This window comes from Molossus molossus, unplaced genomic scaffold (assembly GCF_014108415.1).
Source record: "Molossus molossus isolate mMolMol1 unplaced genomic scaffold, mMolMol1.p scaffold_m16_p_1, whole genome shotgun sequence".
NCBI classification, from domain to species: Eukaryota; Metazoa; Chordata; class Mammalia; order Chiroptera; family Molossidae; genus Molossus; species Molossus molossus.
In genome coordinates this window covers 101210537-101237290 of record NW_023425344.1, presented here as the reverse complement: position 1 = coordinate 101237290, position 26754 = coordinate 101210537, and the positions used below count along the sequence as shown (strand labels likewise).

General features: G+C 44.5%; 1 protein-coding gene and 1 pseudogene across 1 annotated transcript in view; one reads left to right on the top strand and one right to left on the bottom strand.

Annotated features, from left to right (window-relative positions):
• The first annotated feature begins 6103 nt into the window (after window positions 1-6103).
• Window positions 6104-12674, top strand: LOC118634116 (annotated as a pseudogene).
• Window positions 12675-20405: 7731 nt separating this feature from the next.
• The window catches only part of LOC118628425 (amyloid beta precursor protein binding family B member 1 interacting protein), a 62243-nt gene continuing 55894 nt past the window's right edge, over window positions 20406-26754 (bottom strand). Inside the window, exons 12-13 of the mRNA XM_036259394.1 lie at window positions 22606-22709; window positions 20406-21204 (exon numbers count right to left, since the gene is read on the bottom strand). Of these exons, the coding sequence (XP_036115287.1) occupies window positions 20701-21204; window positions 22606-22709 (608 nt within the window). The 3' untranslated portion in view covers window positions 20406-20700. The remainder of the gene's footprint in view (window positions 21205-22605; window positions 22710-26754) is intronic.

Here is a 26754-nt window from a genome sequence, read left to right as displayed (position 1 = left end):
TGGAAAGATGCTGAGATTAATTTAGAGAGTCTATGTAAAGCTCTGAGCTCAGAGCTTAATACACTATATACATTTAATATATTATCTACTCAGTCAAGCTATTTTCTGCTTTAAGAGTATCTTAGGGCAATGTTTTCCAAAGTAGGTTTGGAGGCATTCAGAAGAGCATCACAGTAGCCTCTCCTTATCTGCAGGGGATACATCCAGGACCCCTAGTGGATGCCTGAAACCACAGACAATAACAAATCCTATATATGTCATGCTTTTCATACATACACACATACATACACACACATTTTTACATAAAGGAAGCATTTTAGTTTCTCTTTGGCATATATGAATTGTTAGCATCACTACTTTGTATGTTGGGGTCATTATTACATAAAATAAGGGTTACTTGAATACAATCACTGTGATACCATGAAGTCGGACAACTGAAAGGTCTACTCAGTAACTAAGGGGCAGGGAGTGTATACAGTGTGGATTTGCTGCACAAAGGGATGGTTCACATCCCAGGTGAAACACAGCAGGACTGTGCGAGATTTTATCAGACTGCTGAGAACAGTATGCATTTAAAATTTATAAATTATTTCTGGAATTTTCTATTTAACAGTTTTGACCACAGGTAACTGAAGCTGGAAAGCAAAACCACAAATAAGGGGTACTACTGTAAAGTATTAAAAGGGAGTTGTAAAACTAGAGCTGTGTCACTTGGTGTACCAATACTAGCACTAGCAACAGTCAACATCCAATTCCGATTTTGTTCCCTATGATTCTATCACATATTCTCCCTGAAGGCCAACCTTGCCTTCTATGAATTTACTTTTTTAAATAGGAAAAAACGCTGAGTAAGAATCAAAGACATATTGACAAGTGATTTGGTTCAATCTAATGCACATTGGTTTTGTTTGATTACAAGACTTGTTAACACTAGCAATGGACAGGTAGGGAGAATGTACATACACCAGGAAGCAGCAGAGCTGTGTTGGAGAGCTGGAGGTGGCTTTATTAGTGTTGCTCTTTGTCCCCAAGGACTGTCAGGCCCTAAGAGACTTGAACTAACAAAGCACAAGCCTAGAGCAAACACCAAACGGTTAATGTATTAATTTACAGTGAAAGACACTTCCTTCCAGACACACAAATTAGAAACGCATGGCACTGGCATCCTCAGTGCAGTCCCTCCTTGCGGTCACTAAGACACAGCCTCTTCAAGAAAGCACTCTTTCTGTTGCTAAGAAAGTTGCCGGAGGAATAAAGGGGGTGGTTATGGAGTAAAAAAAAAAAAAAAGAGTGTCAAAGAAAAGAAGTATCTGCCCTGGCCAGTATGGCTCAGTGGTAAGAGCGTCACTGAAGACCAAAGAGTCCCGGGTTTGATTCCAGCCAAGGGCACGTACCTCGGTTGCGGTTCGTCCCTGGCCCTGCAGGGGGTTGTGCAGGTGGCAACCAATCGATGTGTCTCTCTCACATCAATGTTTCTCTCTCTCTCTTCCTCCCTCTATCCCTCCAGCTCTCTCTGAAGATTAACGTAAAAAAAAAAATATCCTTGGGTAAGGATTAAAAAAAAAAGAAAAGAAGTATCTTATTCAGTGGCATCGGATAGTGGGTGCATCCATCTCTCCAAATGAGGAAGGAACGAGAAACATTTGAAGTCTGTCTAGGGCCACACTGAAAGGGATCCCAGCGAAGTCCCGAGGCTCTTTTCCCATATTCTCCCTTTACTGTTGAGTCTACCTACTAGCCCAGCTGCCATTCTCTTGCCAAATGTCTTTTAGATAAGTTGTGGTATATATTCACTTTGGTACAAAGTAGACATTTATATGTACCACCTACTTCATATAAGTAAATGGTGTTTGATGGGTACACATCAAACATGAAACATACCAAATCGGACTGAAACAGAAGGGTCCTAAATTCAAATAAACCTAAAAAAAAAAAAAAGAAAGAAAAAACTTTGGGGAATGAGAGGTGCACACATACAATTACTATGTGCCCAGAGAGCATGTAAAAAGGACAGCGAGTCCATAGATCCTGGGCAGTTACGCTAAAGGGTATGGGCCTAGGGCAGGTTGAGAATTAATCACCACAAAGTGCAGAAAGGACTCACAGAGCCATAGACGCATTTTACAAGGGCCACACTGACCAAAAAGGGAGAAAAATGAGACTGGGTCCACAGGCAGTACAAAGTCAGAGAATCATGGTTAGAGCTGAGATTCTGACACTACTTCTAAAAGCCACAGGTCAAATTAAAGATGACCCCAAGGTTTCTCTATTTGACATTCTCAGGGCTTTTTTTCCTTTCACCAGTCTAGGTAAGCTCTCCCTTCCAAGCAACTAGGTACCGCTGAAATCCTGCCCACCCTTAGCTTCAGCCCTGCATCCTCCACAAGACCTTTTCGGCCTGTCGAGGCCACCAGAGAGGCTACCTGGATCCTCCGTATCTCTGAGGGCTCAGCGCACCTTTTACTCTAATTTCCCAGTTAAGATATGTTCTCCCGAAGCCCTGGCTGTGCAACTCGAAAGGAAATAGCTACAGATGATCTTCAGTCTTGACGCAGTCCGTACCAGGAGACAAGGTGACCACTCCTGCCTTTCCCCCGGGACCTGGCTCATCACTGCTCCCTCCCCAAGCTCCAAGTTCTCTCCACGCCCCTGGGACGTCCTTCTGCAATTCCGCGCGGGGCGCCCCGACTTTAGGCAGACAGACGCCGGCAGCCCACCACCGCGTCCCACCGGAGGCCGGACCCCATCCCGGCGCCAGCCAGTCCGGGGGCCAATCCTCACACCGCCCGGAGGCCCCCCGCCCGGCACACGTGCCGCTCGCGCCCATTCATTCCTCTGCGCTGCTGTCATTGCGCGGTGACCTCTGCGCCCGCCTCGGCGTGCGCTCCCCGGCCTCACCTGCGCCCGGGCGGCGGCGGGGTGCAGCCCGCACGGCCCCGCGCGGCCAGGGCAGCCGGGCCCGGGGCTCCGCGCCGCCGGCCTCCAGGAGCAGCCGCGCCTGCACCGCCACCAGCACGAAGCCATGGTACGAGTCTGAAAATCGCGGCGGGCGGTAGCTCCGCCTATGGACCGACGGTCCCCTCCGGGACCCGGAGCCGGAAACCTGGTACAGGAAGAGCTTCGGCCCACCTCGGCCCGCCTTCTCTCACTCCCCAACCCCGCCCCCCGTCCCCGCCCCCGTCCCCGCCCCCGTCCCCGCCCTCGCCTTTCTCGCCCGCGGGCTGCACCGCCCTCCAGCTCCAGCGGCCGCCGCGGCGACCTCTGCGCCGGAGTCAGCCCGGGTCGCTCGGTTTTCCGGGGGAGCGGCGGCGTCTGGGCCCCTTCGTACCCCTGCCTGTCGCGGAGTCCGGGAGGAACTAGTCGTGACCCTCCCCGTGGCGAGCCATCTCTTCCAAACCCTCTCTGTGGTTCCCCGGGAGCCAGCAACTCCAACAAAGCAAAAGGCACCTTCGGGTGACCAGCTGCTGGCAAGAGATGCCACAGTGCGCCAGGTTTCCAGTCACTAACTTTTGTTCCGCGTGTTCAGGCAGAAATAGGACAGAATCGGTTCCGTTTTGCTGCTTAATCCGGAGGCGACAGATTCCGTGGCTGCTTCTCTTGTGTGTGACCTACCGTGAGAGAGCATACTTATAGCAGGACTTCTAATACAATGAGGTATTCAACACGTGCACACAAACACAGAACCAATGCGAGAACCCGAGGACATTTTTTCATTTTTTTTGTTCAGATAGAGTGGGCGTGTAAGGTTTAGGGAAGAAACTTACTCTGTCCTTTACACTGTCTTCTGCCTCATCAATATCAAATATTGTTTTTGTTTTCTTCTTTTTCTGTTTCCTTTTTTTTTTATCCTCACCTGAGGACTTTTTTTCCATTTTTTGTTCAGATAGAGCGAGAGGAAGAGAGAGAGAGAGAAACATCGACGTGAAGGGACACATCGAGCAGCTGCCACCCACACGACCAACCAGGGCCGGGGACAAACTGCAAGCGAGGTACATGCCCTTAGCGGGAACTGAACCCGGGTCTCTCTGTACCGCAGGCCGAAGCTCCAACCGCTGAGCCAAACCGGCCAGGGCTCTTCTTTTTCTTTTGATTAAAGAAGTTCAAGTCATCTGGATCGTCAGAGACGTCCTTTTTCCTGCTGTCTTCTTCATCAGCTTCTACATCTTTGTCTTCCGTTGGCTCTGGCTCTACTTCTTTTGTTTCCGAGGGCTGGGTTTCTTCTGTCTGGGCTTCTTCTGTCTGGGCATCCCCTTCCTCATCTAACATAAAAGGTGGCTTCTTTTTCTTCTTGCTCATAGTAGGATCAAAAATCTCGTCCCCGGACATGGCTGGGACTCCAGTGGGCTCCGTGTGGACAGGAAGTCGGATGGGTTAGCCCTAGGCCTCAGCGGGGGCACAGATTTCACAGACACCTCTCCCACCACTGCACTAGGCTCTTGCATTAGCGAAAAAGAAGGGCACCCGGTCCTTGACTCCCAAACATGGAAATGCCCTCCCCAAATTTTTTTCTAAAAGAACTTTCCAGACAAGAGAAAGCTAAAGGAGTTCATCACGGCCAAACCAGTATTACAAGAAATGTCAGAGTCTTCTTTAAGAAGGAGAAAATAAAGCCCTGGCCAGTTTGGCTCAGCAGTTAGAGCATCAGCCTGCGGTCCAGAGAGTCCCAGGTTCGGTTCCTGCTAAGGGCACATAATTGGTTGCATTTTCCCTAGCCCTGGTTGGGTGCAACCAGCACATCGATGTTTCTCTTTCTCTCCCCCCACCCCTCCCTCTCGCTCTATCTGAAGATAAATGCAAAAATGTCATCGAGTGAGGATAAAAAAAGAAGGAAAAAATAAAGATCAGAAATATGAATAATAAAAAAAATGGCAATAAATATATATCTAACAGCAATTACTTTAAATGCAAATGGATTAAATGTGTCAACCTAAAGACATGGTAGCCCAGCTAGAGTGGCTCAGTGATTGAACGTTGACCCATGAACCAAGGGGTCACCAGTTCAAGTCCCAGTTAGAGCACATGTGCAGGTTATGGGCCCAGTCCCCAGTGTGCGGCATGCAGGAGGTGGTCAATCAATGTTCTCTCTCATTGTTGTTTCTGGTTTTTTTTTTCTTTATTTATTTTTAGAGAGACAGGAAGGGAGAGGGAGAGAGAGATAAAAACATCAATGAGAGAGAAACATTGATCAGCTGCCTCCTGTATGCCCCCCACTGGGGATTGGGCCCACATCTGGGCATATGCCCTGACAGGGAATTTGAACCGGCGACCTCTTGGTGCATGGGTTGATGCTCAGCCACTGAGCCACAGCAGCTGGGCTCAAATAGGTTTTCGATTTCTTGCTCTATCTCTTCTCTTTCTGGCAGCCCCATAATCTTAATGCTGGTATGCTTGATGTTGTCCCTGAGGCTCCTTAAATTATCCTCATTTATTTTGGATTCTTTTTTCTTTTTGCTATTCTGATTGAGTGTTTTCTATAACCTTATCTTCCAAATTGCAGATTGAATCCTCTGCTTCATCTATTCTATTGTTGATTCTCTGTAATGTATTCTTCATTTCAGTTACTGTATTCTTCATTTCTGACTGTTTCTTTTTTATGTTTTCTATGTCTTTGTTGAAGTTCTCACTAAGTACACCTACTCATCCCTTAAGTTCTTTGAGCATCCTTATAACCTGTGTTTTGAACTCTGCATCTGGTAGATTGCTTGTCTTCATTTTATCTAGTTCTTTCTTGGGAGTTTTGTTCTGTTCTGTCATTTGGGACATGTTTCCTTGTCTCATTTTGGCTGTCTCCCTGTGTTTGTTTCTATGTATTAGGTAGAGTTGCTATGTCTTCCTATCTTGGTAAGGTGGCCTTATGTAGTAGGTGTCCTGTAGGGCCCTGTGTCAAAGCCTTCCTGGTCACTTGAGCTAGACGCTGCAGGTGCACCCCTTTGTGTGGGCAGTGTGCGTCCTCCTCTTGTAGTTGAATCTTGATTGTTGTTGATACATCAGTGGGAAGGATTTACACCCCAGCTGATTGGTTGTGAGGACTGGCTGTGACTGTAGTGGAGGAGCTTCTGTGCAGGGACCCATGCTATGGTGCAGAACTTGCTTTGGTAGGGCCATGGTGCCCACTGAGTCTGATCCTTCAGTGTGTCGCTCACGGAAGTGGTTGGGTGGTGCTCTGGTGTGGTCTGAAGCTGTCCACATGATGCACTGGCTCTGGGACCTCCCAGGAAGTGTAAGCCAAGAGCAGCTACTGCCTGTGCCCTACCCGGGGCCACCCAACATGAGCTACAGAGCAGTCTGCAGATGGCTGCTACTTGTGCTGGGCTTGGAGGTGCCCTGGAAAGGCCAAAATCTGAACTGAGGCCACCTGCCACTAGTGCTGAGGCCCAAGGCCACTTAGCAAGAGGTATAGGATACAATGAGGCTAGATGATGCTTGTTTGGGGTTTGTGAACCTTTGAGAGTTTTTAGGGAAAACTGCAGCATGAGCCAAGGCAGGCTGTTTGTATGGAAAAGCCACTGGAAATGGCTTGGGTGGGCTCACGAGCTTGGTGAGGTGGCGTCTCAGGGAATCACCAGTGCTGGTTGAACAGTGTTAGCCAGGTGGATGCAGACTCGGGTATGGAGGCTGTCTGCCAGCTCTGGGGGGCAGGGGTGGGCTCAGCAAAGGTACAGTGGCCTCTGTCAGAACTTCTGTCTGGGAGAAAGTTGCCCTTCTAACTCTCAGCTCAAAGCCAGACAATTCAGTTCCTGAGTATATGTCCCTGGGGCCTTTTGAACTAGCGCCCCAGCACTGGAACTCAGTTAGTGAGTCTGAACAAGTCCATGCGTGGGCCCTTTAAGAGGAAGTGCCAGGGAAGCTGGCAGCCCTCAGCACTGGAAACTTGGTCTGGGGGGAATGGGTATAGGGCTGGGGTCCCTTATCCTCAGGGGGGACCTCTGCTGCTGAGGTATCCCTCCCAATTTTTAACTGCCACATGTGGTGTGAGATCAGCCGGTTCTGCATTTCTGCCCTTCCTATTTGTCTCACTGTGGCTTATTTATACCCTTAGTTGTAAGACTTCTATTCAGCCAGATCTTAGGCAGTTCTGAATGATGGTTGTTCTATAGTTCAGTTGTAATTTTGATGTGGTTGTGGGAGGTTCCGAGTACCACGTTTACCTACACCACCATCTTCACCAGAAGCTTCTCTGAGTCTCTTAATTTAGCAAATGTTCACTGAGTTCATGGTTGTCTCGGCTCGTTGAGAGTTGTGTATTCTCACTGGGCATTATTTCTAACTTCCCATTTGTTTTTTGGGTCACTTGTGTTTGGATTCAATATGTCACTGAAATTGTTCTGTCTAGTAGTCATACTCAGTTATATTTCACTTCTCTCTGCCATTTGATGTACATTGGTGACAACTTTATCCTTAAAATGCCTCCACTGGCTAACATGACTACATATACCTTTTTGTTCCCTGAATGCCTGAAACAATTCTAGACACATAGGCACTTATTGAAGTTATTCAATGATTAGATTATTGAGAAAATCATATATACAACTCTAATCCACTCCTGTTGTTTTGACAGGGTGTTAATGATTCTCAAATCATATCGACAACCTCCAATCTTTGTTCTGGGTTCTCTCTTACGCAATGCAATAACATGAGTAGTTAGTTGACGAACTAGAGTAGTCAGTTAAAATTGGGAATAAAATACATGATACGTATGCAACTTAAATATTTTAACTTGAAACATTGGACAGATTTTTCTCATCTCATTTGTAAAATCTATGTGACCTCCACACAGTCATTCCCTGCTGTTTTGTTGTTTTTAATCCTCACCCCAGGTCATGATTAGAGAGAGGAAGGGAGAGAGAGAGAGAGAAACATAGAATGGTTGCTCTCAGTGTGTTCCCTGACTGGGGATGAAACCCGCAACCCAGGTATGTGCCCTGACTAGGAATTTGAACTGGCAACCCTTCAGTGCACAGGATGAGGTCCAACCAACTCGGTCACTCCAACTAGGCTGCTCTGTTGTTGTTTTTTTTAGTCCTCACCCGAGGACATTTTTTGATATTTTGTTCAGATAGAGTGGGAGGGAGAGAGAGAGAGAGAAACATCAACGTGAAAGGGACACATCGAGTGGTCACCCCCACACGACCCAACCAGGGCCGGGGACAAACTGTAACCGAGGTACTTGCCCTTAGCGGGAACCGAACCCGGGTCTCTCCGGACCGCAGGCTGACGCTCCAACTGCTGAGCCAAACTGGCCAGGGCTGCTCTGTTGTTTTTAGATTTGGTATATTTCTATTATTGCATGCATTGTGCTGTAATTTCATTGTTTTTTATATGTCCTTCTCCCCTAGTCGACTGTATGCATTTTGAGGACTGGGTCTGAGTCTTGTCATTCTTCCTCCTAGCATTTGCACAGAGCCTGGCATACAGTAGAGGCAGTAAAGTATTCCATGGATGTTTATTGAAGAATCTGAATTTGTAACATAATAGGATGGAATACAGTATGACCTTAGAAACATATTTCTAGTTTTGATTAGTATTTTTTTAATTAAAGATATTTTATTTTTTAAATTTATTTTTAATGTTGAAAGTATTACAGATATCCTCCTTTTTTCCCACCATTGACCCTCTCCTCCCCACTTCTGCCCCCTCATGCCTTGACCACACTATTGCTTGTGTCCATTGGTTATGCATATATGCTTATAAGTTCTTTGGTTAATCTCTTCCCGCCCTCCCTCCCCACTTCCCTCTGAGATTGGTTAGTCTGTGTCATGCTTCCATGTCTCTGGATCTATTTTGTTAGTCAGTTTATTTTGTTCATTAGATTCCACATATAAGTGAGATCATGTGATACTTGTTTTTCTCTGACTGGCTTATTTCGCTTAGCATAATACTCTTCAGGTCCCTCCATGCTGTCTCAAAGGGTAAGAACTCCTCTTTTTTTTTACAGCTGCATAGTATTCCTTTGTGTAAATGTACCACAGCTTTTTCATCCACTCATTTATTGATGGGCACTTATGTTTCCAGATCTTAGCTATTATAAACAAAGCTGCTATGAATATAAGGGTGCATATATTCTTTCCGATTAGTATTGAGAAAATATTTATTGCTATTTTGGGGATACAATCTTATTTTAATTTAAACAATTTTTAATGTGAATCTAATGAATTCATAAATGCCAAAGATAGATTTAGATGACTAGATATTTGATACTGTGTTCTGAGGAACACTGATGGTATCTCCTTTTAATATACAGGACATTATTAGATTTCATTATATAGGAACATTTCCCCTCAGTAGATGTCAAAGAATCTAATAGATATGTGGTAAGTTTTTAAAAAGAAAAGGCAATACTCTGATTTCTCTCATTGGCTTGCCAACATTAATGGTTATAAGTTAGGACTTAAGAAACTACAGTTAGCCCTGGCTGGTTTGACTCAGCAGTTGGGGTGTTGGTATGTGAACCGAAGGGTTGTGGGTTCGATTCTTGGTCAAGGGCACATACCTGGGTTGCAGGTTTGATCCCCAGCCTCCCCAGTCAGGGTCATGTAGAAGGAAACCAAATGAAGTGGCTCTCTCACATTGATGTTTCTCTCTCTCTCTCTCTCTCTCTCTCTCTCTCTCGCTCTATCTAAGAATCAATGGAAAAATATCCTCAGGTGAGGATTAACAACAACAACAAATAGTGTTGCGTGAGTTACTTGCAATGCATTATTTTTGGTCAAAGATGATTTTAAAAATACATCAAAAACCCCATTTATATCAACATTTATCCTGTAAATTAATTATATATAGTAGTGTTTCAGGAGTGACATGTTATGGTGGAGAGATAGGTAGAAAGGTGGTTTGGGTTATGGTGGAAAGAACATGCATTTTGGAATCTGGCAGATGAATTATATCTTGCCACTTTTTTTTTTTTTTTAATCCTCACCCGAGGATATTTTTCCATTTTTTTTTGTACAGATAGAGTGGGAGGAGAGAGAGGAAGGGAGAGAGAGAGAGAAACATCGATGTGAAGGGACACATCGAGTGGCTGCCACCTGCACGACCAACCAGGGCCAGGGACAAACTGCAACCGAAGTACGTGCCCTTAGCGGGAACCGAACCCGGGTCTCTCCGAACTGCAGGCCAACGCTCTAACCGCTGAGCCAAACCGGCCAGGGCTCTTGCCACTTTTTCTATGTATAATCTGAAACATATTTAACTCTCCAAGTTCTAAGGCCCTTAGCTATTATAAAATGGGGTTATTTTGTAGAGATTTTTAATGATGAGCAATAATATATGCAAAGTATCTTGTTATAGTGCCTGGGCCATAAGATGAATTCAAATAATGATAGCTCTAAAACTAGGTAGCCACCCTGGCCAGTCTGGCTCAGTGGTTGGAGCGTTGGCCTGCGGACCAGAGAGTTCCAGGTTCAGTTCCCGCTAGGGGCATGTACCAAAAAATAAATAAATAAATAAAACTAGGTAACCTTTATATATTTATTTCAGTTTGCTATGTGACACTTGGCTTGGAGAAAGAAAAAACACAAGTTTTTTTGCAATGTGAATTCTAACAAAACCAAAGGTTAAGGTCTTAGGTTAAGACAGCAGAACCTAAGTCCTTGCCCTACTCTTGCCCTACTTAGGGCTTCTACAGAGTTCTACAGGTGTCTCTTGGTGCCTGATTCATGTTGATGAAATAAGGATAATGCTAACAGATTAGGTTACTCCAGGTAGCTGCAGCTTCAAATGATTGGGTTTATATTGCTAGGGAGATTTTTCTTAAAAGCCCTAAAATATCTGCAACTGCAATAAAATAAGGTTGGTTGTAATTTAAAAAATGCATCAGTGTGCCCTGGCCGGTTTGGCTCAGCAGTTAGGGCGTCGGCCCGCGGACTGGAGAGTCCCGGTTTAGTTCCCACTAAGGGCAGGTACCTCAGTTGCAGTTTGCCCCTGGCCCAGTTGGGGTCGTGTGGGCGGCGAACAGTCGATGTGTCTCTCTCAGTCGATGGTTCTCTCTCTGTCTTCCTCCCTCTCTCTCTCCTGCTCTATCTGAGGATAAATGCAGAGTGTCCTCTGGTGAGGATAAAAAAAAAAAAAAGCATCAGTGTAATTATTCCTTTTCTCATGTCTAGTAGTGAATTTGTGCTGCATGATCAGAAGAATCTTTATCTTGTTTGATCAGCTGATTAGAACACAGCTCTTTAGAACTCAAGGCAACCTTTTTTTTTTTTTTAATCCTCACACGAGGACATTTTTCCATTTTTTGTTCAGATAGAGTGGGAGGGAGAGAGAGGAAGAGAGAGAGAGAGAAACATCGATGTGAAAGGGACACATCGAGTGGCTGCCACCCGCACAATCAACCAGGGCTGGGGACAAACTGCAACCGGGTACGTGCCCTTAGCGGCAACTGAATCCGGGTCTCTCTGGACCGCAGGCCGACGCTCTAACCGCTGAGCCAAACTGGCCAGGGCAAGGCCAACTATTTTGAAATCCTGGGTTTGAACCTCATTGTAGAACACAACCCTAGGCCTACTCCAGTGGCCTCCCGTCTGTCACCTTGCAAATTGCTGCCACTGATCATGAGGGGATGAATTGGCCCAAACCTGGCTGGCTCAACACAAACTGACTGCTTGTGGAAAATAACACAAAGAGAATGCTAGACTGAGAGCAAGGAGACACATTTCCTTTGTGTTCCAAGGACCCTCAATGGAAATTAAACAAGATCATTTGGGAATCAAGGTGAAAGGGCTATCAGTTAAGGCAGAGATGTTCAACTGATATGCCACTGCACAAGAATTTTTAAGGGGCAGAGGGGGCGGCCCGCCCAGGTAGGGGCTGATTGTGCCCCGTGAGATGCTTGTGTTGGCCTAGGGGAGCTGCGTGGGGTGGAGGGGCTGGGGGAACGGGGCGGTTGGGTAGCGTGTAGCCCGGACTACGGAGGCACAGAGCGGCTGCTGCAAGGTCGTGGTGTTGGGGGACGATGAGTGAGGCCAGAGGCGCTATTGCAGGTGTTTGCCAAGGACGCCTACGCGGGAGTCAGGTCCCCACCGCGTCTGAGAACTACACCGCGAGCTTCGGGACAGACAAGCGGCGCACTGAGCTCAACATGTGGGACACTGCAGGTTCCTCTTGCTACGACAACGTCCGGACCCTTTCCTGTCCTGATTCAGACACTGCTCTTCTGCTTTGTTTGACGTTAGCCACCAGAAACACTGGACAATGTCCTCAAGAAGTGGCGAGGGAGACAAAGGAGTTTTGCCCCAGTGCCAAGGCTGTGCTGGTTGGCTGTGAACTGGAATGCGGACCAACCTGGCCCCACTGGGAGCTGTCCTAGCAGCGGCTTCTCCGTTACACGAGAGGGCACTGCGCTGGCCACGCAGGTGGGGGCCGAGACCTGCGTGGAGTGTGCCTCCGGTCCTGGGGGTGCAGCGTCAGGGCTGTTTTGCACGTGGCCACAGTGGCCTCCCTTGGCCCGGGCCGTAGTTAGCTGCGCGGTACTGACTCACCGGGGACTGCGGTGGCCCCGCTGAGCTGGCAGGACCTCCCGCGAGGTACACAAGGATCAAGCCAAGAGTTTGAGCCTCATGCGAGGAGTCCAGGAGGGGCAGAGTGTCAAGAGGGTTGGTGAACAAATTGTTCCCCTGCTTGCACCCTGGCTTCCGGACTTCCTGACTCTGGCTGGGACTTCAGGGCAGGCTGAGTGAGCAGTTCTAGGCAAGGGACCCAGAGGCAGAGGGGGCCACCATTCCCCACATCTTCACCCTCCTCCTCACCACAAGAAGTTGAGGAAGCCAGCAGGGCTGGCATCTGGGCCCTGAGCTGGGATAAGGCAGGGGGTTGGGGAAGCTGGCATCAGGCAGTGACCTTGGCTGCACCTCAGTGTAGGAAAGGTGACTTCCCTCCCCACCCCCAGTCCCTATATCCCAGGCCTGACTTTTTCCCTAAGGAAAGTGACCATTCCGTGACCTTTCATTTTCCTCGTCTCTCACTTCTACAGCATTCTCACTCATCCCATCCTGTAGGCAACAAGCACTGAATTATAAAGGAAGTTGAGAAGCCCCTCCCTCTATGTATCCCTGGTCCTCCTGCTCTTACCCCAACAGTCCCCAAATAAAGCCCATGCCCATGGGGGAAAAAACCTTTAAAACATGCAATATCTGACTACTGAGTCAGAGGTCCTGACTTCTTTTCCCTTCGATTGTCAAATAAAAAATTGAGAGCCATCCAGGATGTGAATGAATCAAAATTATACCTGTTTTTTGTCACATCAGCAAAAAATATTAAAAAAATAAAATATTTAAAAAATATGTTCTCATTGTTCTTTTTAGAGCTAGAGAAAGGGAGAGATAGAAACATCGATGTGAGAGAGAAACATCCATCTGTTGCCTCCTGCACGTCCCCTACTGGGTGGGGATGGAGCCTACAACCTGGGCACATGCCCCCACCTGCAACCCAACCAGGACCTCTTAGTTAGTGGGACAATGCTCAATCCACTGAGCCACCCCAGCTGGGCAATAAAATATTTTCTGGTATGCTGAAGAATTTTAGTAATTAGTTTGTGCCATGAGATAAAAAATATTGAAAATCGCTGAGTTAAGGTGATCGTGTAAATTTAAATAGTGGCCTCAAGTAGATATTGCAGATTTGACCTTTTGTAGATAGTAGAATAAAAGAGAAATTTTTTACTTTATCCCTCCTCTGGGACATGAGAGATAAGAGAAAAAGTTGATTATGCTATATTTAAAATAATTTTCTCAAATTATTTTAATAACTATTTAATAATATGAGTCAGATTTTTTTTTAATCCTGACCCGAGGACATTTTTTTTTTTGCATTTATCTTCAGATAGAACAGGAAGGAGAGGGGAGGAAGAGAGAGAGGGAAATATCAATGTGAGAGAGACACATCGACTGGTTGCTACCCACACGACCCTAACTGGGGTCGGGAATAAACTGCAACCGAGGTGCCTGCCCTTAGCCGCTCAGGCTTAGCGGGAACCGAACCCGGGACTCTCTGGTCTGTGGGCCGATGCTCTAACCGCTGAGCCAAACCGGCCAGGGCATGAGTCAGATTTATTTTAATTGATGTATATTTTAATGAAATAAATAAATGATAAATCAAACTACCATTTTCCAGTTTTATTGCCAGCCCATCAGAGATTACTTGAGCTTAATCATTTGACGTGTTCATCTTTTTATGGCCCTCAGGTCTGCTGAATTTCTGATATGTTGATATTTGCCAGTGGCATGTTTTATTTGAAATTATGATGTACTCATAAAACATGATCTTAAGTCTCTTTTCCCAGCACTAAATTTACTTATTCGGCAAATATGTATTAAGCACCTATTACATGGGCTTTTGTGCAGTCACATTGTTAAAGCTAAAACCACAAAGATTAATTAGATACCTGTCCTTCAGTAGCCTATATTTTAGTCCATCAGTGATCATCAAATTATGTGGAACTCTGGATTTTTGTTTTGGACATTATTCTCCTTACCCCACTGCTTAAAATTTTAATGCCCGAAGAAATAACCCACAAATAGAAAATTGTAAGCCAGAAAAAATGTACAGAGTTACATAATTCCTCAAAGAATCTTATAAACAGATCTATACTTTTATGATTTTCAAGAAGTTTATGTATTTATAATATGGTCCAAAGTACTTCTGCTTGTATTGTCAAGTCCTAATATGTTTTAACAGTATTTTGTTGGTGGGCTTCTAGAAAAATGTTTGTCAAATTTTTATTTTATTTTATTTTAAAATATGTTTTTATCGATTTCAGAGAGAGAGGAAGATAGAAACATTGATAACTGTGTCCTGACCAGGAATCAAACTGTGATCTCCTGTGCATGGGACAATGCTCAACCAACTGAGCTACACCACACTGGCCAGGAAGAATTTGTCAAAAAAAATTTTTTTTTAAATCATCACCTGAGGATATTCTTCCATTTATTTTCAGATAGAGTGGAAGGGAGGGAGGGGGAGAGAGAGAAACATTGATGTGAGACAGACACACCAATTGGCCACCTCCTGCAAGACTCCGACAGGGGCCAGGGATTGAACCATCAACCCTGGCATTACATTTTTATTTCAGTAGCTTAATTAGCCTGACAATTCTAGGCTTTTATTTTAGAAAATAAAACATTCTTAAATATAATCTTGTTTGGTCTTAAGGAAAAACAAAGCGAAGGGAGATAGCTCAGCATTTAGCTTGAGGTATAGCAGTCTACGCTGAGGAAACTCAACATTGTTTAATAAGTTATTTTGTTGGCTCGTTTCTCCTCTTGTCCCCTCCCTTTTGTTTCTTCCCTGTTTTCTTCTCTTTCTCAAAACTGTATTTGAGAAACACTGCGGGTGGGGAGGTGTCTTCCTCAGTTCGAGTAAACATTCAGACTCACAAAACCATCCCCGGCTCTTGGCTCCACTCAGCTCAGAAGAATATAGGACAGAACATGGCTCAGGAACAGGGCGACACGGGTTCCTCACCGGCAGGGGTTCGGGCAGCAGGCCGCGCCAGCAGGAAGGCTCAGGGGTAAAGCTCAGGCTTTACTGGTAAAATGCAGGGGTAACCATGGCTTAAAAGCTTCATGTTCCAAATCTTGGCTACTGCATACAATGCTGTAATGAACATAGGGGTACATATATTCTTTCAAATTAGTGTTTCAGGTGTCTTCAGATATAGTCCCACAAGTGGAATCGCTGGGTTCAAATTTTAATTTTTTGAGGAAACTTTATATTACTTTTTCCAGTGGCCACACCAATCTGCATTCCCACCAAGAGTGCACGAAGGTTCCCTTTTCTCTACATCTTTGCCAACACTTGTTATTTGTTGACTTACTGATGATAACCAAGATTTGGAAGAAGCCTAAGTGCCCATCAGTAGATGACTGGATAAAAAAGCTGTAGTATAGCACTGGCTGGTTTGGCTCAGCGGTTAGAGTGTCAACCCATGAACCAAAGAGTCACTGGTTCAATTCCAGTCAAGGGCACATACCTCGGTTGCAGTTTGGTCCCTGGCCCTGGTTGGAGTCGTGTGGGAGGCAATCAGTCAATGTGTCTCTCTCACATTGATGTTTCTCTCTCTCTCTCTCTCTCTCTCTCCCTCTCTCCCTCCCTCCCTTGCCATCCCACTCTGTCTGAAGATAAGTGGAAAAATATCCTTCGGTGAGGATTAAAAAAAAAAAAAAGAAATCCAAGACATTGTTTTATTTAATTTACAGATATTTCTGTATGCATCTCCAAACATTAATAATTTAAAACACATACACATGATACCATTATAACCTTAAGATAATTAACAGCTAACTCCCTAATGCATGAAATCAAATTTTTCCTATTGTTTTATGTTATCACCATCATTATTATTTTATAGTTGTTTACTTGAATTGGGATCCAAATCAGGAATGTACATTAAAATTAGATGATACAATCTCTTAAGCCTCTTTTTTAAAATTTTAAAAATTGATTTTAGAGAGAAAAAGGAAGGAAGAGAGAGAGACACATGGATTTGTTGCTCCACTTATTTATGCATTCATTGGTTCATTCTTGTACGTGCCCTGACTGGGGATTGGACCCACAACCTTAGCTTTTCAGGACGATACTCTAATCAACTGAGCTACCCAGTTAGGTCCTCTTAAGATTCTTTTGATATCTGGGTACATCTTTTTTCTTGCAATTTTTTGTTTTGTTTTGGTTGAAGAAACCAGATAATTTATTCTATAGTGTTTCCAGTCTGTATTTTGCTGATTGCATCTCTGTGGTATTGTTTAACATGTTGCTGTGTGTCTCTTGTATTTCTGTAAATCTGGAGCTTGATTAAGATTCAGATTCAGATTTGATTTATTTGATAGAAATACTTGCTACCAGGAGGCAAGTGTTATGTACTTCCACCGGTCTCTTTTTGTAATATCAGTAACCATTGAAAATCATCACTTTGACCCACTGATTCAATAACCAATTCCTTTTGCAATTGCACCAAAAGAATAAAATACCTAAGAATAAACTTAACAAAGGATGTGAAGGACCTATATACTGAAAATTACAAAGCATTATTAAGAGATTGAAAAAGACACAATGAAATGGAAAGATACTTCATGTTCATGGATTGGAAGAATTAATATAATTAAAATGGACACATTACCCAAAGCAATATACAAATTTAATGCAATCCCCATCAAAATCCCAAACTCATTTAAAAAAAAAAAAGATCAGATTTGAATAGAAAACAAAAGACCTCAAATAGCCAAAGCCATCCCAAGAAAAAAGAACAAAGCCAGAGGTATCTGACTACCTGACTTCAAACAGCATGCTATTGGCAGAAAAACAGACACACCGACCAATGGAACAGAATTGATAGCCCAGAAATAAAATCACAGTTATATGGGCAAGTCATTTTTTTACAAAGGAGCCAGAAATACACAATGAAGAAAAGAAAGCCTCTTTACTAATAGTGCTGGGAAAACTGAAAAAGGATTAAACTAGATTGCAGTTTGTCCTCTTGTACAAAACTTAATTCAAATGGATCAAAGACCTAAATATACAATCTGAAGCAATAAAGTACATAGAAGAAAACATAGGTACTAAACTTATGGGCCTTGGTTGTGGAGAACTCTTTATGAATTTTACCCCAAAGGCAAGGGAAGTAAAGGCAAAAATAATTGAATGGAACTATATCAAACTAAAAAGCTTCTTCACAGCAAAAGAAACTGACAACAAAACAAAAAGGGAACCAACCAAATGGGAGATGATTTTTGCAAACAACAGCTCCAACAAGGGGTTGATATACAAAATGTATAAAGAACTCATACAGTTCAAAACCAACTAAAAAAACTATCCAATTAGAACATGGGCAGAGAACCTGTACAGACACCTCTCCCAAGAATACATGCAAATATGGCCATCAGATATATAAAAAGATGTTCAACTTCACTGCCTATTAAGGAAATGCAAATCAAAACTACCATGAGCCCTGACCAGCATGGCTCAGTTGGTTGAGCGTCAGCCTGTGCACCTAAGGGTTGCTGGTTTGATTCATGGTCAGGGCACACACTCAGGTTGTGGGTTCGATCCTTGGTTGGGGTGCATGTGGAAGGCAACCAATGGATGTTTCTCTCACATATTGATATTTCTCTCTCTGTCTCTTCCTCTCCTTTCTTCTTCCTCTAAAATCAATAAAAATATATTTAAAAAACCTACAATGTGACACTTCATACCTGATAGAATGGCTATTATTAACAAGACAAACAATCACAAGTATCAGAGAGGTTGTGGAGAAAAAGAAACCCTCATTCACTGCTGGTGGGAATGTAGACTGGTACAGCCACTATGGAAAACAGTATGGCAGTTCCTCAGAAACTAAAAATAGAGTTATTATATGTAATCCCTCTTCTGGGTATTTACCCAAAAAACTCGAAAACATTTATTCAAAAAGATTTATGCACACTTATGTTCATTGCAGTATTATTCACAGTGCCCAGGTCATGGAGACAACTAAAGAGTCCTTTGACAGAAGACTGGGTAAAGAAGCTGTGGTACATATATACTGTGGAATACTACTCAGCCATAGGAAAAGATGAAATACTGACATTTGAGACAACATGGATAGACCTTGAAAATATTATGCTAAGCAAAATAAGTCAGTCAGGAAAAGCTAAGAATTAGATGATTTCATATGTGGGATATAAAACTGAAACTCATAGACACAGACAACAGTATGGTGGTTACCTGAGGGAAGGGGGTGGGGGAGCAATAAGGCTAAAGGGAACCAAATATATGATGATGGAAGATGATTGACTTTGGGTGGTGAGCACACAATACAACAATATACAGGTCATGTATCAAAGAAATGTATGCTTGACACCTATATGACCCTATAATCAATGTCACTCCACTAAATTAATTTTATTTATTTTTTTACTCCTCACCTGAGGATATTTTTCTATTTATTTTCAGATAGAGTGGGAGGAAGAGAGAGGCAGAGAAAAGGAGAGAGAGAGAAACATTGACATAAGAGGGAACACATCTACTGGCCGCCTCCTGCATGACCCCGACCAGGGCCAGGGACAAAACACAACCGAGATACATGCCCTTGGCTGGAATTGAACCCGCGACTCATTGGTCCACGGGCCAATGCTCTACCATTAAACCAAACTGGCCAGGGCACCCCACTAAATTTAATAAAAATAAACTAAAATAGCCCTGGCCAGTTTGGCTCCGCAGTTAGAGCATTGGCCCGTGGACCAGAGAGTCTCGGGTTTGATTCCCACTAAGGGCATGTACCTCAGTTGCAGTTTGTCCCTGGCCCCGGTTGGGGTCATGTGGGTGGCAACCACTTGATGTGTCTCTCTCACATCGGTGTTTCTCTCTCTCTCTCCCTCTCTCCCTCCCACTCTATCTGAAGATAAATGCAAAAGTGTCCTTGGGTGAGGATAAAATAAATAAATAAATAAATAAACTAAAATAAAATGCTTATTTGAAACCACAAAATGCACCTGGCTGGTGTGGCTGAATGGTTGAGCGTCAACCCATGCACCAAGAGGTTGCCGGTTTGATTCCTGGTCAGGGCACATTCCCAGGTTGTGGGCCTGATCCCCACTGGGGGGCATGCAGGAGGCAGCCAATCAATGTTCTCTCTCATTGATGTTTCTATTTCCCTCTCTCTCTAAAATAAAAAAATCAAAAGTAAATAAATATATAAAATAAAACCACAGAAGGCAGAAAAAGAATAGAAAACAAATATAGGGAAAAGAACAAGGGCAACTAGTAGAAAACAGTAACAAATATGGTAGACATTAATCCAATGAAATGAATAATTAAACATCAGTGGTCTAAATGTACGAACTAAAAGACAGAAATTATCAGAGTGGATCAAAACCTAATAATTTTTATAGTTTTTCTCCTGCAAAGGAACAGTATGTTGTGGAGAGGCGCAGGGAGACGGCTTTGACCTCAGTTACATGGATCTAGGTGAAGCATATCTCAGGCTCAATTTCCTCTCTAAGTCAGGAATACTTCTGAAGTAATACTTTTTGGGTCGTCTTTGAAGCCCATGACAACCACATCTCTGCCTTTTCCCTTCCCAGTGCCCAGGTCCTGCTCGCTGAGTCCTCTTGATCCACAGTGATGGGTCCCAGTAGCTCTTGTTGAGTTTCAGCTGCACATGATTTGGCAGGGAATGACCCTTCACTCACCCCAGGCCAATGAGGTTCTCTTTCAGAGAACTTTCCTTTTTGATTTTTCTGAAAATTCTGAAAAGTCATGGAGCCGAAGGCAGAACATATGTAGAAGATCAACAAGGCTTTACAAGGTGTAGGATTTTGAAAGTTCTTTTTAAAAGATCAAGTATATTATTAAAAGTGTGGATATTGCATTAGATTTATACACTGATATTTCTAGAAACGCCATCTTCCGGAGGGTGGGGTGGGGGGGTGAATGACAACTTTTATTAATTTGATGCTCTGAACATCATAAGATAAATGAACATAAAACATCATTTTGGTTAACTTGGAAGGTGAGATATAAGACGCGTACATGTGGATAGGTATTCTAAATTCTGTGTTAGGTTAATGGTTATGAATGTATTTGAGAACAGTGAAACGTTTTACATAATTTCTAGCCTGAATACTTCAATCTTTTATCGAAAATGACCAAGATGTCACGACAATGAAGTAACAAAAGTACACGTGTTAGAAATGATTACACCGATCACACAGAGATATCTGTATGTCTCCCTTAGGACACATTGCCTCTTTTCTTCTGCAAAGCTTTCATGAGATCTGACATGAAATCCTGCTCCCCGCCCCCGCCCCCGCTGGGTGGTCCTGGGTTCTCTTGCCTCTTTGGGGGAATGGGAGGCCTTTTGGTGGCAATAGGGGGCTGCCTCTGGGGTTCCAGGGCGAGGGCGGGTGGGGGCGGGGGAGGGGGCGGCAATGACCCTACATCCCCCGCAAATGTTGGTGGAGGGGGAGGCAAGAAGTCGGGTGGCGGCGAGTTGTTACAATCAGGGGGTGGTGGCGGGAGCTCTTCGTTCTCCAGAGGTGGGGGCGGCGGGGGCGGCGGCAGAAAGTCATCGGGTGGGGCGGGGAAGCCGGTGCCCTTGGCCTTGGCGGGTATCACTGGGCTGCCACTGGTATCTGAGGACCGTCGCAGGGGAGGAGGCGGTGGCAGGCTGGACTTGGCAGGGTGATGGGCCCTGGGCGTTCCTGGGTCCTGCTTACCAAGAGCTGGCTTCTTGTCCTTCAACAAAGCAACAGCATTATTCTTGACACACAGCCACAGCGAGGTGACATTTCCATTGACTTGTGAGATCTCGCTGACTGAGGCAGTGTGTGCTCCCCAGGGGAGCCTCGGCCCCCCCCCTCCCCCTAGACTACAAGGTTGTTCATGAGCTCACCTTCCCTCTGGGATTGCAGAATGACTCCAAAAGGCCCTTAACACTGTTTCCCCGGCACTAACCTACCTGTCTCCTGTAAACGGGAAACTGCAAGACTGTGCTGTTCACGGAGCTGTATATTGTTTTTGGACTATATGTGTATCTCCTCAGAACTGCTGTTCTTTCTTTCTTTCTTTCTTTCTTTCTTTCTTTCTTTCTTTCTTTCTTTCTTTCTTTCTTTCTTTCTTTCTTTCTTTCTTTCTTTCTTTCTTTCTTTCATCATCTATCTATCCATCCATCCTCATCCCAGGATATTTAGCTATTTATCTTTAGATAGAGTGGGAGAGAGTGAAAGGGAGAGTGAAATATTGATGTGAGAGAGACACACTGACTGGTTACCTCCCCCACGACCCCTACTAAGGCTGGGGATGAACCGAAGTATGTACCCTGGGCCAGAATCAAACCCACGACTCATTGGTCCTTGGGCCAACGCTCTACGCCGAGCCAAACAGGCCAGGGCCCCTGTTACTTTTAAAAGAGTTTTAGTGGGCCTGGCTGGTGTGGCTCAGTGGTTGAGCATCGGCCCATGCACCAAGAGGTTGCTGGTTTGGTTCCCAGTCAGGGCACATGCCCAGGTTTTGGGCCTGATCCCCAGTGGTGGGCATGCAGGAAGGAGGCAGCCAATCGATGTTCTCTCTCATTGATATTTCTCTCTCTCTCTCCCTCTCCCTTCCTCTCTCTCTAAAATCAATAAAGAAAAAAAATTAAAAGAGTTTTAGTGGGATAGAGTTTAGCTAGTTGAGAGATAGCTTCAGGAACTAAAGATGTCCTGGCAAAGAACCGTTCAGTTGCTCCATCAGTTTCCCTGGGCAGGCTGAGCACAAGACCCCTGTTCCCAGGCAGGAAGGCATTTCTCAAGGGCTTAGAACCCAGAGCCACTTTTGGAAGGTCTAAAACCATTGACTAAACCAAGAAAATTGCTTCAGTCAATACATGTAGCTAAATTAAAAAAAGAGTTATCAACCCTCAGCATTAAAATAAAAACCTTACATTTCCCCAAAGCAGTGTGATAACAGTTGGTTTTAACTTTCCATTATAGCCTATGTAATTTTAAGATAAAAAAACATATAAAGCCATTATCTAAGTTATAGCGACTTAATTGTTGAAACTAACTATTCTCTTTTTAACAGACCAGTGTTTAGGTCTAGAATATGGGTTTGCAGGTAACAGTCTGACAGCATTATGCCGGCTACTCTCAGACCTACCTTGGCTGCGTCCACGTGGGTCTGGGCTTCCTTAAGAGCAGCATTCACCGAGCATGCAGCCTGGGGAAGCTGACCGTTGGCCTGGGTGGTGCCTGTTGTAAGTCCTGAGTGGGAGGAGGAGAGACAAGAAGGGTGGAGAAGACATTTTAACATTCTTGAAAGTTTACCTGAAAATATAAAGCAGTTTATATCTCCAATGCAAAAGAAAGGGATTCAGGGGCATAGTATGCTTAACTGGGGGCCATAGGAAAAATCCGAGGTTTTCTGTTAGGACTTCGTGAGGTTCAGGAAAGTGAATGCTTTGTACGGGCTACAACATCTGGTTTAACTGGGGGGCTAGAGAATAGTGTGTTTTGCTTTTAAACACCTTTTGGGCCCTGGCCGCTTTGGCTCAGTGATTAGAGCGTTGGCCCACAGACCCAAGAGTCGCAGGTTCAATTCTGGTCAAGGCACGTATCTCAGTTACAGTCAATCCTGGGTTGTGTGATGTCTCTCTCTCACATCGACGCCTCTCTCTCTTTCTCTCTTTCCCTCCCTCTCACTCTGAAAATAAATGAAAAAATATCCTCGGGTGAGGATTTAAAAAAAATAAACAAATAAAAAAACACTTTTCATTGGAGAATAAACCTTGACAACCTCTTTTGAAAAATTCCTGTGGAAATGTATCTCATTTTATACCCTGCGATGTACAGGAACAACTTTCCTTAACAAAAGGCACTTTAGGCACAAAAATAGTAGAGGGAATTTGTAGGGTTAAGGGTTTGGTGGATGAACAAGATGTAACCTTGAGGTATGCCTGGCCAGCCAAAGATCAAAGTATGCATGTGAATAGATAAGGTATGCATGTTGGGTTGGGAAAGCCCCTGAGAGAATTGATCAAAGTATGCATGACAGGGCTGGAACGCCACCCTGAAAGCACCAATGGGCTTATAGTTCAAGCGTGAATGTGGTTCCCTAGGTATTTTAGGTAAATAAGTCTTGAGATTGAGTCTCTGCTGACCTTACAGCCAAGCCCAGCATACTTCCTGTTCCAACTGTCTCTCGGCCAGAGCTCCCTTCCTTTCTCTCTAAAAATCAATAAAAACAGCCCTGGCAGGTTTGGCTCAGCAGTTAGAGCATCGGCCCATGGACCAAAACATCACGGGTTTGATTCTAGTCAAGGGCATGTACCTCGGTTGCATTTTGATCCCCTGCCCTGGTCAGGGTCATGTGGGAAGCAGCCAATTGATGTGTCTCTCTCACTTTGAGGTTTCTCTCTCTCCCCTTCCTACTCTGTCTGAAAATAATAAAAAAAAAATCAATAAAAACATATTTTTTAAAAAAAGACACATTTGACCAATATTCAGAAGGAAAAATCAACAGGATTTAGGAGTGATTGGATCTGAGGCTGAGTGAGCTTTTATTGCATGTGTCCTGCAGGAGCAATTGGGCAGATGATGATATTATTTATGGAAACAGAACAACAATGGGGGAGAGGATACGATGATGAGATCAGTTTTACAGATGTTGTGTTGAGTTTTCTGTGATGCAGCCAAGGGAAGCTATTGAGTAAACTATTGAATACTTAGGTTTGGAGGTCAACAGAGAAGGCTGGATTGGATTTGTGTTTGTAGATGGTCAGCACACAGATGGTGCTGAGGGTGGAGTAAGTCACTCAGGGAGTGTGTACAATGAGAAAAGGGTTAGGATTGACTGGCCTTGGGTAAATTTTTTTTAATTAAAATTTGTTTTCTTTATTGATTTAGAGAGAGGAGAAGGGAGAGGGAGAGAGAGATAGAAACATCGATGAGAGAGAACATTGATTGGCCACCTCCTGCATTCCGCTCACTGGGGATCGGGCCCACAACCTGGGCATGTGCCCTGACCAAGAATCAAACTGGTGACCTCTTGGTTCATGGGTTGATGCTCCACCACTGAGCCACACCAGCCAGGCTGGCCTTGGGTAATTTAAAGTGGGATAGAAGAAGAACTATAGAAGATAGTAGAAGAGGTTAGAAAAGAGTGGCCGGAGAAGGCGGGTTGGGGTGGGGGACCTGGAGTGTGTGGTATCTTGAAAGCCAATAGAGGAGATTGCTTCAAGCAGGAGTGGTCAACTGTATTGAAGTTGCTGAAAGATCTGATAAGAAGAGGGGTTAGCAATAGTTGAATTTAGCAGCATAGAGGCCACTGGTGAGATTAGCAAGAGCACTTTCCATTGGGTCATGGGGCAGAAGCCTGACTGAAGTGGGTGGAGGAGTGAGGCCCCACGTTCACTGGCCAGAGCTTCCATCGGGATTTTATTTCACGGGCACAAGTGATCGAATCATTGGCCACATGACTGAATTCAATGCCCATTCCCCTCCCATCCCAAGGGTAGGGTCTTTCTGGTCAGCAGCCCCCATCCAGAGCCACATTATTAGCATAAACTCAGATGTGATCCTAGGTTCTCATGAATAACAAAGATACCCAGATCACTTGGGAAACACCAAGGGTTTTATAAAGTCTGTGCCAGGCCCTGGCCGGTTTGGGTCAGCGGTTAGAGCGTTGGCCTGTGGACCAGAGAGTCCTGGGTTTGGTTCGCGCTAAGGGCACGTACCTTGGTTGTGGTTTGGCCCCGGCCCCGGTTGGGGTCGAGTGGGTGGCAGCCACTTGATGTGTCTCCCTCACATCAATGTTTCTCTCTCTCTCCCTCCCGCTCTATCTGAAGATAAATGCAAAAAAAAAAAAAAAAAAAAAAAAAAAAAAAAAATAGAAGGTCTGTGCCAGGAACTCAGGACAAAGACAAAACAGATGCTTCCTTATGCCTTTCTCTGCTACATTTGCTGTCTTCTACTTCCACTCTTGTACTTCCCATTCACTCTTCCAGTAAAGACCAGATCTGATCTTTGGTCTCAGTTTCTGACACAGCATCAGTGGCCTGTGGAATTTCCCGAGTGATGGGAGTGTCTTTGCTATGCTGAGAGGTGACTTTAGGATGGCAGCTGAACCACAGAAGGGGTTTGTGATCTGAATGTATACAACCTACACCAAAGAGGGATCTGTTGCAAGCCTGACCGAACACAACTCTTATGTTATTGACCTAAACACTTCCTGACAGATACACGAAACGCGTCTAGGTAACATTGTGACTGTGCAATACCCGAGTTGCTTAATTCTGGGAAAGGGCTGATGTCCGCAAGGTAGCCCAGCTGTTCCAAAACAGTTCAGCTCATACTCAAATCGCTGATATATCAGCTTGATAAAAGGTAGAGTGATGCTTGTGAAAGACAACTAGAAAAATTGCAAGACTTGGTAAGAAATATAACTATTTACTAAAGCAAGTGATCCTAATTTCAGAGAAAAATACTCAGAAGAAAAAGAATTTTTGGAAAGGAAAGGGATCCTAGAGTCCCCCCAAGGACAGAGAACTTAAAACCCATGGCTCACCCTCACTGAGTGAGACTGCAGGCTACAGTGTCTGCTCCAGAAAGAGGCCAGCAGTCTTTACTGAAAAGGGGGCTGATACCCCGGAGAAAAACATCCCAGGGTGCCTTGTCTCAGAGAGCAACAGTCCAGCAACTTCAAGTGGTATTCCGCCCCCAAGTTGAAAATGAATAAAATTAGGATTCCTTCTAGGGTCACAGAAACCTAGCTCCCAATCAGTCTCAGCAACCTCTTATTTACTAAGTCAACAAATATTTACTATATGCCAGGCTTGTAAACCCTGGGAATGCAATGGGGAACAAGCGGAAATGGTTTTTGTTCTTTTGAGACTTAAGAGAGAACGTAGGCAACTAATGAATGAATGAACACATAAAATCACACGCTGTGTAAAGTGCTCTGCAGATGCGACTCGGCATCAACACTTCCAGGAAACCCTCTGTTCACTGAGCAACCAGACTGGACACACGTAAGAAAAGTATCTGTAAATGTCAGGTCCACCTCACTGCAACTTCTGTGTGTTCAAAGCTGGTTTGACCCTTTGAAGCAGCAAAGAACATACATGCTGGACTTTGCTAGGATGATCCTTTAACGCTGGAAAACAATGACCAGACTCCTCTGCCACAAATGCTTTCCGTCATTGTCTATCATAAAGGTAAATGTGTTTGATTACAGCTCAGCCGCTGAGAAGATCCTAGATACTGGTTTCTCCCAGCTTCGGTTCTCTCAGCTGTGGCGTGGGGATAATAC